The 19609-nt window shown below is 36.9% G+C and overlaps 1 protein-coding gene across 3 annotated transcripts in view; it reads right to left on the reverse strand.

Annotated features, from left to right (window-relative positions):
• Positions 1–930: 930 nt before the first annotated feature.
• TRPC5 (transient receptor potential cation channel subfamily C member 5) overlaps positions 931–19609 on the reverse strand; it is a 330706-nt gene continuing 312027 nt past the window's right edge. For all 3 annotated transcript variants that reach the window (XM_055121759.1, XM_055121760.1, XM_004606294.2), the window contains 4 exons: positions 15062–15265; positions 14463–14504; positions 13169–13258; positions 931–11635 (listed from right to left, as the gene is read on the reverse strand). In XM_055121759.1, coding sequence (XP_054977734.1) covers positions 10940–11635; positions 13169–13258; positions 14463–14504; positions 15062–15265 — 1032 coding nt within the window. In that variant the 3' untranslated portion in view covers positions 931–10939. The remainder of the gene's footprint in view (positions 11636–13168; positions 13259–14462; positions 14505–15061; positions 15266–19609) is intronic.

Here is a 19609-nt window from a genome sequence, read left to right on the forward strand (position 1 = left end):
GAACAGTTACTTTGTTTTATGGTTCTTCCCCCCTCCCCCCAGGGAAAGTGCTGGCTCTAGTCACTATGTTTTTTGTGAAACTGTTAAGAGGTGGTAGTGAATAAACTGAAATGATTCTTACCTATTTAGATTTGTAAGTACTTTAAAATGTTAAAATTGTATTTTAGCCGAACATTATTAGTTAATAGTACTTTTTTATTGGTATTCCATGGGTGACCAATCCCTTCACCTAATCACTGAGCATATCTACTCCTGAAGACTTTACACTTCTTACCAAATTATGTAATACAGATTAAAAATTTTTATTTGTAGAAGCACAGGGGAAAATTCTGCTCCATTATTAGGAATTTAACATTATAGGTTAAAAGAAACTTTTTCCTTGCTAGCTTATTAGCCATGTCAAAGTGATATTTTGGGGGATGTTTGGGGCCATATTCTATGGTGATTGGGCCCACTCCAGACTTTTTCACTTTTTTTTGGGTCACATACGGCAATGCTCAGGGGTTACTCCTGGCTCTGCATTCAGGAATCACCCCTGGCGGTGCTGGGGGACCATATGGGATGCTGGGAATCGAACCAGACTTGCCCGCGTGCAAGGCAAACGCCCTACCTGCTGTGCTATTGCTCCAGCCCCTGAGACTTTTTTTTTTTTGGAGATCATACAGTGTCAGAGATCAAAATTGGGCCTCTCACATTCGAAACATGTACTGCATTCTTTTGAGCTATTTTTTTCAGCTTTCAAAGAGACAAGTTTTTAATCTTAGTTTTAGCTTTGTAAGGTGAGTAATGATAGAGATTTTCTGTTATTACAGCATTGTGGCTATAGATAATGGAACTGAAATGTATACTTAAAACATGTATTATGAGGAGTATCAGACTAAGTATACATACCACAATGAAATAAAGAATAAATTAGTTTTACCACATATGTAGCCTTAAAAACACAATTTTTATTAAATTTTCTTGCTTCAACAGTTGAACTTTCATTTTCTTTCATTTCTGTAGCTCTATTATCCAAAAAGTTATCCTTGTTGTTTGAATCATAGTATAGATTTGGCTTTTAACCTAGTTCTTTTTTTTAGTCACTGGTCTTTCCCAACATTTTGTTACCAAAAACATTTTAAGAACAGAAAACTTGAAATAATTACATGATAAATGTTTATCAATCATCTAGACTTCTACAGTTAACATTTTACTATACTTTTCCACTTATCCATCTCTAAATCCTTACTGCCAGTGCATTACAACAAAAATTGCAGGATTCCAGTAGACTGCCTTTAGCCTTCAGCATGCATGTTAGAGATCAGTATATGTTACAAGATTTTTTTTTGAGGTAATGTTTGCATGCAGTGAAACACAGGTATGTGTTTGTGATGAATTTTAAATTCTGTGAATCTGAAGCCATCATTGAGATTTCATTATCATTAGTCCAGACAATTGCATCATGATTCTTTGCAGTTAGTTCCTGCTTCCAGTCCCTATCCTTAGGCAACCTCTGTTCTAATTTTCTTCCATTAGTTTGTTTCTGAAACTATAAATAAAAGTACCAGTTCCCTCCATTATCTGAAAGTACAGCATTTCTCTGAAACCTTTTGTAAGCCTAAATGGTGTAAAAACAAAGAGGCAGTTGCCTTTAATATTTGTAGAAAAGGTTTTGAGCATTCTCAGATCGAAAAATAGCCTACTAAATCATGCCAAATAACAAAATCCAAGCTAACACTAACAAGAAATAGGAATGAGGTGAAAAGTCCATTGCCTGCGTTATAAAATAGTTCCTCTTTAAGTTTAGAGGTGCCCCACACTGCTCGGGATACTGTTTTTACAACTTATTCCTAAAATATGCTGAAGACTTAAATTTACTTTTTTGCCATTTGTCATAAAAGCAAAGAACCTCTTTGTATTTTTTTCCACTTGACAAGATATACTAATGTAGGAAGTTTGTAAAAAAGAAAAAAAAAACAAGCCCCAAATCTTTTATGAGGAAAACTTTCAAAAAATGACAGATACCTGTATGTGATTCTTTTTGTCGGCTTCTTTCAACATGGTGTACTTTGGGATTAATCCATATTTTGTGCCAGTTTATTTTTACGATTTCTTTATATCACTAACAAATATTCTCTTGAACATTTTTGTAGAAGTGTAACATTTTTCTAGAAGTATTTCTAATATTTTCTTGAGTATTATTGGTGTTGTGCATTCAGTGTTATACCGACAAGATGTTTTCTCTCGAGGGATGTATTTATGTTAACTGAAATGTCCTTTATATATGTTTAGTTTTGTAAGGAACTACAGGACATTTTCCCAAAATGATTATATACCATCTTATACTCCTAAGAAACATATGAGAATTCCATTTTTCATCCCTGTCAACATTTGGTGGCATCAGTTGTTATTTTTGGTGTTTGTGTAGTAAGTGAGATTTCATTGTGATTTTAATTTGCATTTCCCAGATTGTGTTCAGTCCTTTTTCTAATGCCAGTTATGTATATTCCTTTTTGAAGTATGTTCAGATCACTTGTGATTTTTTTTTCACTGAGTTGTAGGAGTTCTTTGCATAAGCTGTTTGCAGAACTGTTTTTTTTTTTTTTGCTTTTTGGGTCACACCTGGCGATGCACAAGGGTTACTCCTGGTTCTGCACTCAGGAATTACCCGTGGCGGAGCTCAGGGGACCATATGGGATGCTGGGAATCGAACCCGGGTCAGCGTGTGCAAGGCAAACGCCCTACCCACTGAGCTATTGCTCCAGCCCCCAGAACTGTTTCTAAAACAGCTTTTACAATGCTCTTACTGTGCTAACTGTAAATATTGTATACCAGATCATACTGAAAATACTTTTACCAGGGATTGCAAGTAAGTTTGACCTAAAGTTAAGCTCTTTGGATATGCTAACCAGTGCTCCGGTATGCAAATATTAATGTTAACTACTAATATAAAAGAAAATAAACCTCCAGGAGTCTGAAATAGGGAAAAACTAATAGCTGAAAATTCTATTACTATAGAAAGACTCTTAAAACATCAACATACTTGAGAGAATAAGGCCTAAATAAACTCAGATTATACTATTTGAGTAATGACTGGCCTCAATTCATGACATGTTTCTTCTAACTGAACTCCCCATTCAAACGTCTGTCCAATATGTAACACAATTTGGGGACTCATTATAAGAATAAGAAATTTTCAGAATAAGGTCTAAAAGGTTGTCTCAGTGTCACAAGGAATAACTTTATAGATCAATCAGTCAGTTAATGTCATGTCAAATTTCTTAACTGATACTCAATTTTTAAATAATAGTCACAGCTTTGTCACTTTGGGGAAACCTAAAAGAATATGTTCCTGTTCTCAGTCACATCAAAACAAATTAGACTGTGGACATTTCCTTAAGTGTCTCTGCTGGTTAAATTTATAGTATAAAATTCTTCGATGATCATATTTACTAACTATGAGGCTTTACAGGATTTCACTGAAAAAAAAGGAAGGAAACACCTTAAATCTGAGCAGCTATACATTTCAGGGGGGAAAAGTGAAGGCTTTATTTTTGCTTATACTGAAGCTAAAAATACACAAAATCATTTTATGTTACAAGATTCTTTTCAACACATTTAAGATTGACACTGATTTTGAAATTACAGAAATAATTTGAAAGTAGTAGTTTTCCAATGAAGTTTGAACTTTTAAAATAGTCTGCAAAGTCAAAATGCCATTTACACAAACACATTTGTAATTTTCCCTATATAAAATTTTTACCTTAAGTTTGATGCAAACATTTTCTGTATAGTGGTGTGTAATTAGGGCTAGTAATGGGACTAATGTTGTGAATTAAACACTGCTGGTGTTTTCTAGCTTTCTTTATCAACTGTTTAATGCTAGATCCAAATTAGATTCACTATTTTGAATAGGGAGAAAGTTCATCCTTGATTTTTAATCCCACTTTTGAGAAATTTTGATACAAAATCTGGCATGGAATTTCAAATAATATTTTCTTGAGTATTAAGAAAACCACAGGCTGATGTGTTAACCTTTGGGGTTAGTATTTTATGAGTTTCCCTAATGAACTCAAACCAGATTCGTTTTTGTGTCATTGGCTCCCATGATCCTATTAGACACTTGAGGATTCTAACTGCTGCTTATGCCCAAGTATATTAAATACAGTACAACTATCCCTCAGATTCAAGCACTGCATTGCTTTGGTCATTTAAACTGGTTGCTTGATAAGTCATAAAAGGAAGTTCCATAAATTGATTTTACAATAAATTAAGCTAACTTAAATATGAGTAAATGTCATATAGAAGATACTTAATCAGAACATGGATTTTAAAAATGACATGAAAACTCAGCTAGCTACTGCTATTCCCCCCCTAGAACCAACAACTTCTGCTTCCAGAGCTCCTTCTCGGTCTGAAAGCCTTTTATTTTTACTCTCAAGTCTAGGACTTTTCCTTTATTGCCTCTTCTTCATGCTAACAAGTTAGCTTTCACAGATTGTGCATTAGTGAGTGTCATTTCTTCTGGGTCCTTTAAGACTTGGAAAGCCAATTTTGAATTTATTTAAACTCAGTCTGTTAGGACTCAGAGTATGATTTACTAATTCAAATACAAATGTTTCAAGTGGTAAGTCATGATTGTTCTCAAATCAGTTAATGTTTAATACAATTTCAATGGATGTAGGTACCTGTACAGAAAATATTCCTCAGTAAAGCTGGTCAATTTTAAAAATGGGATTCCAAATGGCAGTCACTACAAATTACATATTACTTCATCTTAATTAAGGTACATAAATTTTGCAATATCACTTAAATTGGTTATTTTTGCTTGGTAAAGTAGAACTTAGGTTGATCATACAACTCTTGAAGGGGATGTGGGGCCACACCCGGTGGTGCTCAAGGATTACTCCTGGCTCTGTGCTCAGGGATCATTCCTGGCAGAGCTCCAGGGACCATATGTGGTGTCTGGGATGGAACCTTGGTCAACTGCATGCAAGGCAAGTACATTATCTGCTGCCTACTGTTCCTGGCCCAATTATCCAACTTTTTAATTAAATATTGATCTAACTTTACATTTGACTTTCTAAAAGTTCATCTGATAAGTTCATGATTCTTTGACATTGAGAATTAGAGATTGTAATTGTGCATTTTTCAAAGTCTTCCCGAGAAGCAGATGTCCACAGTGTTTTGTATAATGATAGTATATAATGCGATTGCTGCCTGTTAAGAATAATACATTGAAGGGCGGTGTTTATTTGGGTCCATAATTTCTTGACACGTTTATAAAAAATGCCACGGTCATTTTGTAATCTCATAAGTTTATTCAAAATTTATAACTTAAAATATGAATCCAAATACATCAAGTTTTTCATACTCCCAATTTTACCTTTTGTGTAGTCTTAACATTTTATTTCTTATATAAAAATAAGGGCATGGGGGCTGGACTGCACAGCGGGTAGGGCATTTCCCTTGTACGCAGCCAACCCGGATTCGATTCCCAGCACCCCATATGGTCCCCTGAGCACCGCCAGGAGTAACCCCTGTGCATTGCCAGGTGTGACACAAAAAGAAAAAAAATAAGGGCAAATCAGTTCTTTAACAATTGGCTAACTGACTACTTATAAAAGTTAATGATAGTGTTACTATGAGTTTGATATGTTAAACTCAAATACAGTGATTGCAAGGTTAAGAACTTGGTATAGAAATTTCAACCTCCACATGACCCAGCCTTTAGAAATGATTTCAGGCTATTCACAGCTACTTTCCCAATACTGCTAAACTTTTGGATTTAGTTGAAGGAGAAAATGTTGGTATTGATGTTTTAATTAAGTATTTTTAAATCATGGAAACTCCAGATTATGTCATCTAAAATTTTGATAATTTGGTGGTTTTAGCCTTATGTTTTGAAGTATTTACTCATGTATTTACTTACTTTGAAACCTTTTGCATCCATCTCTTTTTTACCAATATCTAAGTTACCTCAAACACATCTCACTAGGCTTGAGTAAGATGAGAGAATTGTCAAGATTTCTAGGTTTGATAGAAATTGATAATGATGAATAGGGGATAGATTAGACTGTGGCAAATGCTTTAAAATGATCAAGCCCAATATTTGTATTTAAATATGGTTCGCCACCTTCTGCTGAAATAAGTCATTGTGTGTGTGTGTTCTGTCAGGTAGTTTGGACGTATGAAAGCATTTTAGGGTGGGAAAAGTGGATGGGCAATTGTTTACTACAGTATGAATTTAGGAAGATTGATTTCAGTGGTCAGAAGTTGTAGGCCTTTGGTTAATACAGAAATTGTTTGCTATTTGTAGTAAACAACAATACTGAAACTTCAAATAACTTTCCACATCAGGTAAAGAGAAATCCTAGCATAGGACCATTCAACTTAGATTTATACTTATACATAATCTTTAATATATACAAGACTCAAGTACCATAAACAAAAATAGTGTGTCTTTAAAAAAACACAGTTCAGGCCCAATAAATTTATGAGTAGAAGCTGCAAAGCCATTCTATTGTAAGAATAAAAATAGAGCTTGAAAATTCTAGCATACTCTGGTCTGATGCCTGTATTGATCCAACAATTAACTCATTAACAAACATTCTATTTTATAAAAGTAAAGCTCTCAGCACACGAAGAGTAATGTCTCAAGTATGCAGTAAAACTTAAATGTGCATACTTAATTTGCCAAAATTTATTTTTATCTGTATGGTAAGCTTTTTATTTAAATACTTTTTCTCCAAACTAAAAACCCAAATCCTCAAAAAACTAATACTAATGGTTGAGCTATATAGCAGATGTCAGGGTAGTTCATTTTTCTCTATTCCTTACCACATATCTAGATGCTTCTTTTCGCTAAAAAATTATTCCTGCTTCCTCTTCCTTCAAAAATGATCCTGTAATTACTAAAAGCTGTTATAGGAAGAAGAATCTGAAACTAGAGCCATCAACTGCTATTAAATTTTATTATGTGTATATGTGTACACACAGACAACTTTCCCACTTTTATGAATATCCTAAAAGCAGTGCAAATGTAAATCCACATCTGTTAAATAAATGATGGGAAAGATTATTTTGGAAATACAGTAGACATGATATTTCTCTGTACAATACCCATAGATTTAAGGCAAAGCTGCAGGCCTTGGGTTGGAGGGAGCTAACAGGTATGGAGAGGTTATTAAAATAATCTGAAGAGTTAAATTAACTTATATTGTCTATATAAGCAACGTTCATTAGCACATTTTTAAAAACTTGATAGCATCATATGCTCACTTTTTCCTAAGTACTTTTAAAAAGCAAAGAATGCCTAACTTCAAGTACTTTTCACCTGATGCTTTAACAAACCAAGATCTGGGCCACATGAAGTGTTAGTCAAAGCACCACTTGAGTCACCCACAAGGCAATATAAATATCAAATGTTTCATTTTCTGGATAAGTAAGATACTTATTTTCATTGAAATTCCTGATAAAATGTGCAAGGGAGGTTTGCACAGCTATAACTAGTATAAAGTTATTATTGAAAAAGTATTATTTAACTCATTCTAAAGGTAGAGACCCTAGTGGTGTTATTTCAAAACTTTTAATCAAATTGAAGGCAGATATTTTGATGTTTTGTACTTGGCTGAAGTAGCCTATATTTAGTCATAGTGTAATGAAAAATGTCTGGGAAGCAGAAATAACTTGGAATGCTCCAACATTTCCATGTCAGTGAAGTATAACTTGGAACATTTATATTTCTATAAAATTTGGCATCTTCCCATAATGATGAATTTGTAATATTTACGCTCTGTACTTCACCAGACTTAAAACTGAAATGAAAGAGAAACTTCAACAATGCTTATTTACTAATATAATTCACATCTTTCATTTCTAATAATTTGCTCGAGAGGATGATGTAAGTCAGTGAACACAGGTGTCAAAGTGTAACGAAATACTATGGATGTGATCTATGGTATAGATATTTAGACACATGGTTAATGATTCTATTTTTAATCACATTTGACTTTGGAGGACAATTTTTACTTGACATTTAAGTATGTCTACCCAAAAGTTATAGAGTTCATGACATTATAGGCAAATACAAAGGTACTTCAGTGTTGATTCCATTTTCACACCTATGTATGTGGAGGCTTAATAATTGTCCTTTTTCTGCGATCTAAAATGTTTGGAAAAAGTGACTTGTCTCTGTTATCTTGAGTCGTTATCTTTCTGTGGACCTCTTTTTCTGTTTGTGAAATAGAAGGTTGGAATAAGGTAGAACCTTTCAAAGGTTCTCTTATATTAACATTTCATGTTTATAAACTTAAGATTACTTATGCCTTCTCTGGGATCAGAACATTTAAGCTTTTGGTTTGAAATGCTTTTCTTGATAGTAGCTGATCAGGCAGTAGAGAAGAGAATATATATTTTTTTCTTCCTACTTTTCACTAGTCAGTAAATATGGTGTCACCAACATGGAAATCAAGGCTATAGAGGTTTAACTTTAACAACTGTTTCAATCCCCAGCATAGCTAACTTAAGTCTTAAACCCAAATCACAGTTAAATAACCTTGAGAAGATCCCAAAAGGAATGTTCTGCCCACGAAATACAATACTGGTTTCTTTTTGTAACAGCTTGACCTCTATGTCTAATTACTCTTTGTTTTTCTCCCTTTGTTCTCTAATAGATTGGTACAATAACTATAAAAACAATTATGTCTTGGTCATATCCATTTTTTTTGAGAAAAAATGTCATTTTTCTTTTGCAGAAATAGAGCCATGTGTTGTTTTGTTTTGTTGGTTTTTTGGTGTCAGCAGTGTGAGTTAGAAATGCAGCCCAGGTATTATTTATTAGAACCTGCTTATATTACATTCTAAGTCTATCTGACAGTTAGGAAAGTTGAATCTATAATAAGAAACTTTCCTTTTGGAAAGTAACTTGCTAGTGATGGTAGCATCATTTACGTTATTCCCACTTTGAGAAGTTCGATTGAAGTAATCAAATAAAATTAAAGAATTATTTTTTGACAATCTCTTGTCAAATGGGGCTTGATGAAGCTTTGTTCTCCAGATCACTTTTCACTGGATCTGAAATTTATTCTTCAACAATAGCTCCAGTTCCTACCACCATTATCATTTATCTCTTCATGTAGGATATATGGACTATCATTACCAGTCCCATAGCCAATTCAAATAACAGAAACTACACAAGTTATTTTTGAGCCATATTTTCATCATTTGAAACTTTCCCATTTTGCCTTTTTTGAGGGGCCATACCCAATCATGCTTAGGGATTATATCTGGCTCTGCACTCGGGAGTCACTCCTGGCGGTCCTTAGGGGACCATATAAGATGCTGAGGATCAACCCATGTTGGCCACATGCAAAGCAAGTACTTTATCTGTTGTACTATCACTCCAGCCCCTCATTTTACACCAGAAGTTATACACATGAATTTGAAATGATTTCTATTGCTGTATACATTTACAAGAACCAAGGAATACCTAACTTTCTTTGGTAGGCTGTTAATTTAACCTTTTAGGGCCATTTCAGGTAACATGTTAGAGTATAAATTGGGGGTACCTTTTGATCACTGATGATAAAGACTACCCTTATTTGGCAGGATATGACTGGTTACTGGTCTAACATGATTACCATATGCATTGTGGACTTAATGTTTTTTTTAACCTACAGCTGTATATTTTGATGAGTTACTCAAAGCCATGGAAAAGAATTTGTTTGGATGTATAAATGCAACTGTCTTTGAAAAGAGTAGAATTTGGATAATGTTTATAAATACACAAATTCACTAGTGTTATATACCTAAAATAAATTTGCACATGCAACTTCACTGCCCCCAATGAATATTAAAACTGCAACATGAATCAGGTTATCTAGACCTAATGTTTTTGTTGTTTTTCATCATAAACCAGTTATTTAAAATGAAGATGCTCTTTTTATATTTTGATATCTCAACAAGATATCATTTTTTGATAAAAATATTTTCAAATCCAGGGTTTAATCTTAGAAATGTTTTGATAGCCATGATGATTAAAACTATCAACAGTAGATAGGACCCAATAAATATACCAGCTAATTACTTTTACTTGCAAGTGTATGAGATGTAGTGACTATTTGTTAGAGTGCAATAGAAGTTCTTTTAAAAACAGTACACATCCTAAATACTAATCTCAGTACTATCAAAGTTTAAAATTTAGCAAGTTAACTGAAATACACAAACACAGGAAAGAAATTCACTAACTTATTAGTTATGACATATACTATGGGGTAAATATTCATTGTCACACATTAGGAAACTAACACAACTTTAAGAAACAACCTGACAGCCCTCACAATAAGGAGAAGTACTGTTAAAAACAACAAAAGGCCAGTTATACCTAGAAACCAGAAGCTGACAATTCTTTGGAGTCTATTCAGTCTTTGATGCTGTTCACTGAACCAGATGGGCAGCGTGTAGCACTGAAGGGTAGAAATAGGCAGGTTAGTTTGCCTTATCTGATAGCTGGTGGGGACTGCTGAATATATCCCTCATCCCTGTGGGGAAATGGTATGAGATCCTGAGGAAGGTCAGGAATCTGTGCGGCAGCAACAGTAGCAAAGTGGCACCTGGAGCTTCAAGGAAGCAAGGGTAAGAAAAGCAAAGCCAAAGGGTTAAGCACCTGACTGCACCTCTCCTGATAAGGGGGAAATACCCCTTCAATTGGTTGTGAAATGAACTTAGTGTCTATAGGTATAAAAAGGCAAATAATAATAAAAAGCAATAATAAAAAAAGGAAAAATGGAAAATGTGGCTATAAAAGACAGTGAAAATAATAGGAGTTTTGTTCTCCTTTCTAAGAGGCAGGAGGGGGAGGCAGGTGCAGTGAGGCAATCGTATTCTGTGTCACCTCTGAGAGCAAAGAAATTACAAATATTCTGCAGAGTTCCAGAACAGGTGATAGGGGTTTGACTTAAAGCCGAGTTGTAACTTGTTCTTCTTGTCCGTCACCCCATTTGTGCATGAGCAGGTCACACGCCTCTCCCCAAGTTTCAAATACATCCTCTGAGGAGTCTAAAAGTTTAGAATTTGAGGAACAAATGCTGGATATGCATTGAAGAGAGCTGGAACAGGCTAGAGGGCATTCACTGCTCTGAGCAGGGCCCCGAGCTTCACCTAATTCTGCAGCACTGAGGTTAATTTCACTTTGAGAACATGCCTCTGCTTTCCCTTTCTCCATCTGAGAATATTTGATGTCCTGCCACATGTAGTGCTGCTGAACGATTCCATCGGAAATTGTGTACATTGGCTCTGAACTAGGTTCAGATTGATGACCGTTATTAAACCTGTTGAATAAGAAACCTAGTTTCTTGAGAGAAGGCCCCATAAAGGAGCGTTTGCTTGATGACTCAGCTTTCGATTTCCCTTGGGTGCTACTGGTTCTTGGCATGGTTCTGATGAGAGGTGGTCCATGGTAGGCCTTTTTCTTGCAGCCTAGATTGAAAGAGACACTCTTGGATTTAGCCCGAGCCCCACCGCTGCCGTCATTGGTGTCATCCCTCTGAGAGAGTTCAGCGCTGCTAGTGGAAAAACTTCTCCTTGGGTGTTTTCTATTTCCTAGGAGGTCAAGCACTTCATATCGAAAGCTGGAGATGTCCTGTTTTAATTCCTAGGGCATGAAAGAAGGCACATTAAGTGAAGCACACTTATTTGAGATAAGGTATCATTTGGAATGTTTTAGGTTTTGTTTCATAGCAAGTACACAAATTAGAAAAATCTCACATCAGTACAAATAAGTGAGCTCTGTGTGTGTGTATGTGTATGTTGTCATCATCATCATCCAGTTGATTGTTGAATTTCTCAAGTGGTCTCAGTAACGTCTCCATTCGTCCTAGCCCTGAGATTTTAGAAGCCTCTCTTTACTCATCCTTTCCAACGCTACCGCATTGGAGGCTCTTTCAGGGTCAGGGAGACCCATCATTGTTACTGGTTTTGGCATGTGAATACGACATGTGGAGTTTGTGAGGCTCTCCCATGTGGGCAGGAAATTCTCGGAAGCACACACACATATATATGTATATATATAGACCACTAGACCCAACACTACTGAAAGCATGGGGGCCAAACCATAATACTTAAAGTTTTAAATGTGGTGCTGGAGATATAGTGCAGCAGGTAAGGTGATTGCCTTGCAAACGGCCAGCCTGGGTTTGATACCTGGCATCTCATATGGTCCCTACACCACCACCAAGGTGATTTCTGAGTGCAGAGCCAGGAGTAAACACCTGAGCATTGTGGGTGTGTTCTAAAACCCAAAAATAAAAATGTATCTGTCAAGACGTCAGATTGCAGGCAAGGAAGCAAAATTGGTGGAAATACGGGCTCACAGGCACTGGGATTGGCAGTGGGACGTATTGTAAAAAATTTTAAATCATGGTGTCTAAGAAACTTAATTTATACAAATTCTGTGGCCAAAGGTAGCCATTGGAAATACTGCAGTAGTAATTTTTAGAATGTCTACATCGGGAACATGCTAACAAAGTATTAAGTAACGATATTGGATTAGGTCAATGGCTCATAGGTATGTGTACATAGAAATACTGTCGTAGAAGGATCTTTAAGGATGTTAACTTGGGAAGTGAGAAGTCCAGGTGATGGGACTGCTCTGTTGAGAACAGGAAGCTCTGTTCAAATAAGTAGTCCCTGTGAAATGTCCGTGCTTGGTAGTTTTTCTTTGCAGTGCTTTGGAGTACCATATGTGGTGCCGGTATTGACCTAATTCTCCATGCAATATCATGTGAGCTATCCCTCCAGTTCCTTATATTTCCCTTTTAAAAATATGTTTAAGGGGCCAGAGAAAGTACAGGCAGGAAGGCTTTCTATACTGCTGATGCCAGTTCAATCCCCTGATGCTGCATGTGGTTCCCATAGCACTGCCAGGGGCCACTCCTGAACACAGGGTATTGAAAGAATGCACAAAGCAGATTTATTTTATTAAACTTTATTATTGTGACAGATATTGGTAAAATACTATCTACTCTGTGAAAGACTAATTTCTTAAAATTTCTTTTAGAGTATAAAATTGTAGCTTTTTTATAGACATGAAACTAGATAAAATTTCATCATCAGAAACGTAAAGCATTTAAAAATTAAATGATTCTTTAAAAATGTGTAATGAGAAACCACATTAGGATTAAATTACCTTAAAATTTTCTTCTGTTAGTCCTTCATTTGTTTTGGAATTTCTTATCATAGCAGCCACATATCTTTTGACTAAATTCCTTATAACTTCCTGGAATTAGAACAAAAATCGTGAGGAGGCATTTAATTTTCTTCTCATGCTTTGAGGAAAATAAGAAATACAGGAAACAAAACATGCTTAGACCATGTTTGCAGTAGAAAGTCCTCACAAGATCCAACCATTTTCTTCAAAAACCCTGCTAAATTCATCAGCTAAATGAAAAATTGTGTACTCAAAATGGGGGCGGTGCTAAAATTAAATTTACCTAAAAGGAAAATTTTCCTTTCCGGAATAAGGTAAATCACCAGGAGTAATTCCTGACTGCAGAGCCAGGAGTCAGCCCTGAGCATTGCCAGGTGTGACCCCAAAACAAACAGACAACATAGTGAGTCTTTGAGTTATCCTGGTCAGCTCAATATGCTTGGCATCGTTTTGAAATTTTCCTTGGCCAGGGTCTTATATTCTTTCCCAGGCACTAATATATCTGTAACTATTATGAGCAGCTTCTTTCAACTCTGTATTTATTCAAAACTTACCATGAATGTAAAATGCATTCCCATTTCAGACACATTAAAATATGAGAAAAATGTGTCCTAAAGTTACTTTTTCCCCCGTTTGATTTATTGATAGTGTTAGAGAAATTCTATTGATTTTTATAGGCTAATTTTGTATCCTGCAACATTGTTGTAAATTCTAATTTAAAAAAGGGTAAATATGGATTCTCACACACGTACATATATATGTATATGTGCATATATGTATATATAATAGCAGAATAATCCTTTAATGGTTAAAGTCTATGTCACTTCTGTTGAGGCTGTATTAAACTTTAATCCGCCTAATGAGTTTTTTTCTCATTTTAAAAAGTTACACAAGTCATTCTTCAGTATCACTAATCCTGCTGATTTCAGTGTCCTCTAATTATATAGTGAAGATATTTTTCTCAAAGTCAATCTACAATTCTTTATAGGGGTGATCTCTTGCTTAGACCCAAGAAATAGCACATGCTTGGTGAACACTTTGTGTTAGTAATAGTAATGTTATCTGCAACCTAATGCATTGAGACAATCAGGCATTGTGACAAAATATATACACACAATTGTACACATGCACACCAACAACTCAACGAGACTGAATTGTTATATCGTCCATATCTTACAGGTCAGGTAATTGAGGTCAGTATGGTTTAATCACTCACCAAGATCACACAGTTGGCTAAGAACTATTGGGCTTAGTTTTTATGAGGAAATATTACCTGGTAATGTTGATTCTGTATCAAGCTGTCAGCATGGCGTTCCTGTCATTGCAAATGAACAGAGAAGTTACATTTGGAGTCACCCAGAACCTCACCTGAATTTATTTATGAATATTATGACTGGAGAAAGACACAAAACCTCCTGCTTGACACCTCCCAACTCTATGAATCTACTCTTTTTAACTTTATGGGGAGCGTGTTTGGGGCCATGCATGGCAATTCTTAGGGGTTACTCCTGGTAGTGCTAAGAGACCATAAGGTATGCTAGGGATCAAATCAAGTTGGCCGCATGCAACACAAAAGCCCTACCTGCTGTAAAATCACTGGCCCCACCTCCTTGAATCTTTATGTTGGAATGAACATATGATATTTAAGTAAGGAAGTGTCATAGAAGGGGGAAGCCAGGAAAATTTTTTTTAAGTTTTATTTTGGAGTGGATTGGGGCCACAACCAGCCATGCTCAGGGATCGGTCCTGGCAGTTACAGGGGACTACATGGGGTTCCAGGGATCGAAACCAGGGTCATTCATGTACAAGTCAACCACCCTACTTGCTGTACTATCACTCTGACCCCTTAAAAGAAAGTTTCAAAAGCCTTACTGTGAAGCTTCTCAGGTTGTGTCTTCTTCGTCTACCATCAGGGTCTCTCTTGGGGCAGAATGTATTGTTGAACCAGTTACCAAGGTATATAAATGACTTGGGGCTAGGGATAATGTTGAAAGGAGGTGGTAAGGTGCCACCTTCATCAAAGTAACTCATCCAGAGCTTCGTCCTTGCAAACTTCCACTCAATATCTGCATGATCCTATGAAACAGAGAGCTTCAAGAACTTAGAATGGGAGACTGAAAAATATACCCATTATTCATTCTGAAAGTTCTACTTGTTTCTTTGGGGGGAAATTTGCAAGTTGTTATAAAATTTAAATTACACACACCAGATGATCCACATCCTACTTTTAGGCATCTTGTCCAACATGGAACTTGCTCCATAGTAGTGGAACAAGCAGTTCCCCCTATTTTCCCAGCCATTGATAGGTGTGTGTCAAGCTTCCCCCAAAGAAGCATGTTGCCACATGTCTCTTCCCTCTTCTATAACACACGGCAAGTATGAATTGGAACCGGAAGCAAATCAGATATTTTTGGAGAGTGCTTCATCACACCACACACACACACACACACACACACAGACCCATACTAGCATAACCAGAACTCAAATTGCAAGCATCCAGTAAAAGTCACAAAGATAGCAGTCGGAGTAAGAAATTCCAGAGTCCTAAATTATACCCAAAAGGACATTGAAAATACCTCTGGAGTCTTCATGCATAAATCTAAACAACTTGTTTCTGACTCCTCCAAACAAGGAGGAGGTGAGTTACTCCCCATGTCTCTAGATAGCTTCTTTCCAGTAGGGCAAGGGTGGTAAAGCCAAAAGATTCATACCCACAATGCCCCAGAAGCAATGGGGAAACAGCCACGAACCCCACTAAGTTCATTGAATTTCAGTGGTAGCCCAGAAACTCCTGCACTAATCTGCTGAATAATCTGCCAGAGAAGAAGGTCAGGAATTATATGCTGCAGATATTTAAATATCTCAAAGAAACAAGGGCCCAGGCAGTTAACAAAGCACAAGAAATTATGAGAGAAAGAAATGAGAGCAGAAATGAGTAAACTTAGATCAGAAGTGACAGAACTGGAGAGCCTGGTAGGTGAAAGAACAAGCACAGTGGTCTGGGCAGCAAAGTGGCAGCAGTAGAGGATAATCAGTGAGCTCTAAGATGAGATGGAGGAAACCTCCCCAAAACTACAGAAGATGGAAAACATCTCAAAATAAACAGCATACAAGAGAACTGTGGGATGAATTTGAGAGAAAAAATCTAAGAATCACTGAAATTCTGAAGAAGAGAAAGGTGATGGTGATGGCGAGGAAGGCGAAGGCGATGGTGGGGAAGGTGATGTTGATTAATCAAAGAAATTATAGCAATTCCAAGAACTAAAGAGTACAGGTGCACATATTCAGTAAGGCCAAAGCGTTCCACCCAAGAGTGACCCAAATAGAAATCCTGTCCGTATAAAGAGAATGTAGGGTATTAATGGGGGGGGGGTGCATGGTTCACCCTTGATCCCAGAATAAGGAGAAGGACAGAGAAGGAAAGAAATCTAGAGGGAAGTAAAAAGAGGACAAATAGTTACAAGGGAGTAGGGGTCAAGGGTTTCGTGTACATCACTGAAAACGAGATCCAAACAACAATAACAAAAAAATCTTTGAATTGTGTTTGTCAAGGTGGCAGGCTGAAGATCCAGATGGAAACTTGAAACTCCCGTGAAGGAAAGTTGACACTAGTGGTAGGAATGGTGTTATAACATGATATGTCTAAAACTCAGCTATCAATAACTCAACTACCAATCATAATTCTTTAATAATTTTTTAAGAAAGAGGACTGGAGCGATAGTATAGAGGGTAGGGCACTTGCCTTCACGTGACTGACCCAGGTTTGATCCCCAGGATCCAATATGATCCCAGAAGCACCACCTGGAGTAATACTTGAGTATTGCTGGGTGTGGCCCATAAAAAAATCGAATAAAACGATGTCCATATACATTCAAAGAATTACATACTGTTCACTGTAGCTTGTAACAAAACAATAAGTGGCAATAACAAAAGTATCCAACCATGGGAGACTGGTTTAAAATGTTATACATACATGGCTTAAAATATAACTATTAAAGTTCATAAATTACATTTTATATAGAATGTAAAGTGTATATACACACATGCATTTACGTTTTTTAATATATATTTTTAATTTTATTGAATCACCGTGAGATAGTTACAAGCTTTCATGTTTGGGTTACAGTCTCACAATGATCAAACACCCATCCCTCTACCAGTGCACATTCCCCAGCACCAATATCCCGGGTATACCTCCCCCTTTCTCACCCTCCCCCTGCCTCTATGGCAGACAATATTCCCCATACTCTCTCTCTACTTTTGGGCATTATGGCTTGCAATACAGACACAGAAATCATAATATTTGGTCCATTATCTACTTTCGGCATGAATCTCCCATCCCAACTGGTTCCTCCAGCCATCACTTTCTTAGTGATCCCTCCTCTATTCCATCAGCCTTCTCCCCTCCGCTCATGAAGCAGGCTTCTAGCTATGGAGCAATCCCCCTGGCCCTTGTATCTACTGTCCTTGGGTGTCAGCCTCATGTGATGTTATTCTATACTCCACAAATGAGTGCAGTCCTTCTATGTCTGTGTTTCTCTTTCTGACTCATTTCACTTAGCATGATACTCTCCATGTTTATCCATTTAGAAGCAAATTTCATGACTTCATCTCTCCTAACAGCTGCATTGTATCCCATTGTGTAGATGTACCAAAGTTTCTTTAACCAGTCATCTGTTTTAGGGCACTCGGGTTGTTTCCATATTTTGGCTATTGTGAACAGTGCTGCAATGAATATATAGGTACAGATGTCATTTCTACTGTGCTTTTTTGCATCCTCAGGATATATTCCCAGAAGTGATATTGTGGGGTCATATGGAAGCTCAATTTCTGGTTTTTGAAGGACTGTCAATATTGTTTTCCAGAAAGGCTGGACCAGTCAGCATTGCCACCAACAGTGAAGGAGTGTCCCTTTTCCCCCACATCCATGCCAGCACTGGTTGTTTTTGTTCTTTTGAATGTGTGCCAGTCTCTGTGGTGTGAGATGATATCTCATTGTTGACATTGAAACTAAAAGCATCATTAAGGACGAAACAGCACTGACCATGCAAGTGGAAGCAAACATAAACAAATGGGACTACATCAAACTAAGAAGCTTCTGCACTTCAAAAGAAACAGTGACCGAAATACAGAAAGAGCCCACAGAATGGGAAAGAATATTTATCCAATACCCATCTGATAAGGGATTAATATCCAGGATATACAAGACAGTAGTAGAATTGTATAAGAAAAAACCTCCAACCCCATCAAAAAATGGGGAGAAGAAATTAATAGAAGTTTCCTCAAAAAAGAAATACAAATGGCCAAAAGACACATAAAAAAATGCTCCACATTGCTAGTCATCAGGGAGATGCAAATCAAAACAATGAGATATCATCGCATTTACTTTTATAGCTATTATACCTCCAAGACCTCTGGTGATCTAAGCAGTCTAAAGCAATATGGTCGCTTCTCAAAAAATTAGAAATCGAGCTCCCATTTGACCCAGCAATACCACTTTTGAGAATATATCCCGTAATGGCAAAAACGTGTAGTCAAAATGACATCTGCACCTGTATGTTCATCGCAGCACTGTTTAGAATAGCCAGAATCCGGAAAAAACCCGAATGCCCGAGAACAGATGACTGGTTAAAGAAACTTTGGTACATCTACATGACGGAATACTATGCAGCTGTCAGAAAGGATGAAGTCATGAACTTTGCATGTAAGTGGATCAACATGGAAAGTATCATGCTAAGTGAAATGAGTCAGAAAGAGACAGACACAGAAAAATCGCACTCATTTGCGGAATATAGAATAGTAGCAATTAATACCAGGAGGCCTGCTCCACAGCTTGGAAGCTGACCTCACATGCTGGGGCAGAGGGCAGCTCAGACAGAGAAGGGAACACCAACCAAAGTGCAGTGGAGGATCCACTCAGGATAGGAGAGGCGGGTTGAAAGCAGACTATAGATTGAACATGATAGCTACCCAGTATCTCCATTCAAACCATAACACCCAAAAGGATAGAGAGAAGATTAAGGAATTCCCTGTCACCGGGGGGAGGGGGCGGGTTGGCAGACAGCACGGGGCGGCGGAGACCCTGGGGCCATTGATGGAGGAGAATGGGCACTGGTAGAGGGATGGGTACTCGAGTATTGTATGACTATAACACAGGCACGAAACTCTGTAACTGCACCCTCACGGTGACTCAATAATTAAACAAATAAAAATTAAAAAAAAAATAAAGCACAATACAGGTTGTACAATGATCCCATTTATGTAACTATGCTCAAAGCTAACTCCTGATTAGGCACTCTTCTCAGGAAACACTGGATTTTAGTTAGGGACCATTCATGTATGGAACACAAATGAACCATAAAAATAAATACAGGTCATAAACAATGGAATTTCTCTTTCCATCTCTAATTCCAAGGCTCA

This window comes from Sorex araneus, chromosome X (genome assembly GCF_027595985.1).
Source record: "Sorex araneus isolate mSorAra2 chromosome X, mSorAra2.pri, whole genome shotgun sequence".
Classification (NCBI taxonomy): Eukaryota; Metazoa; Chordata; class Mammalia; order Eulipotyphla; family Soricidae; genus Sorex; species Sorex araneus.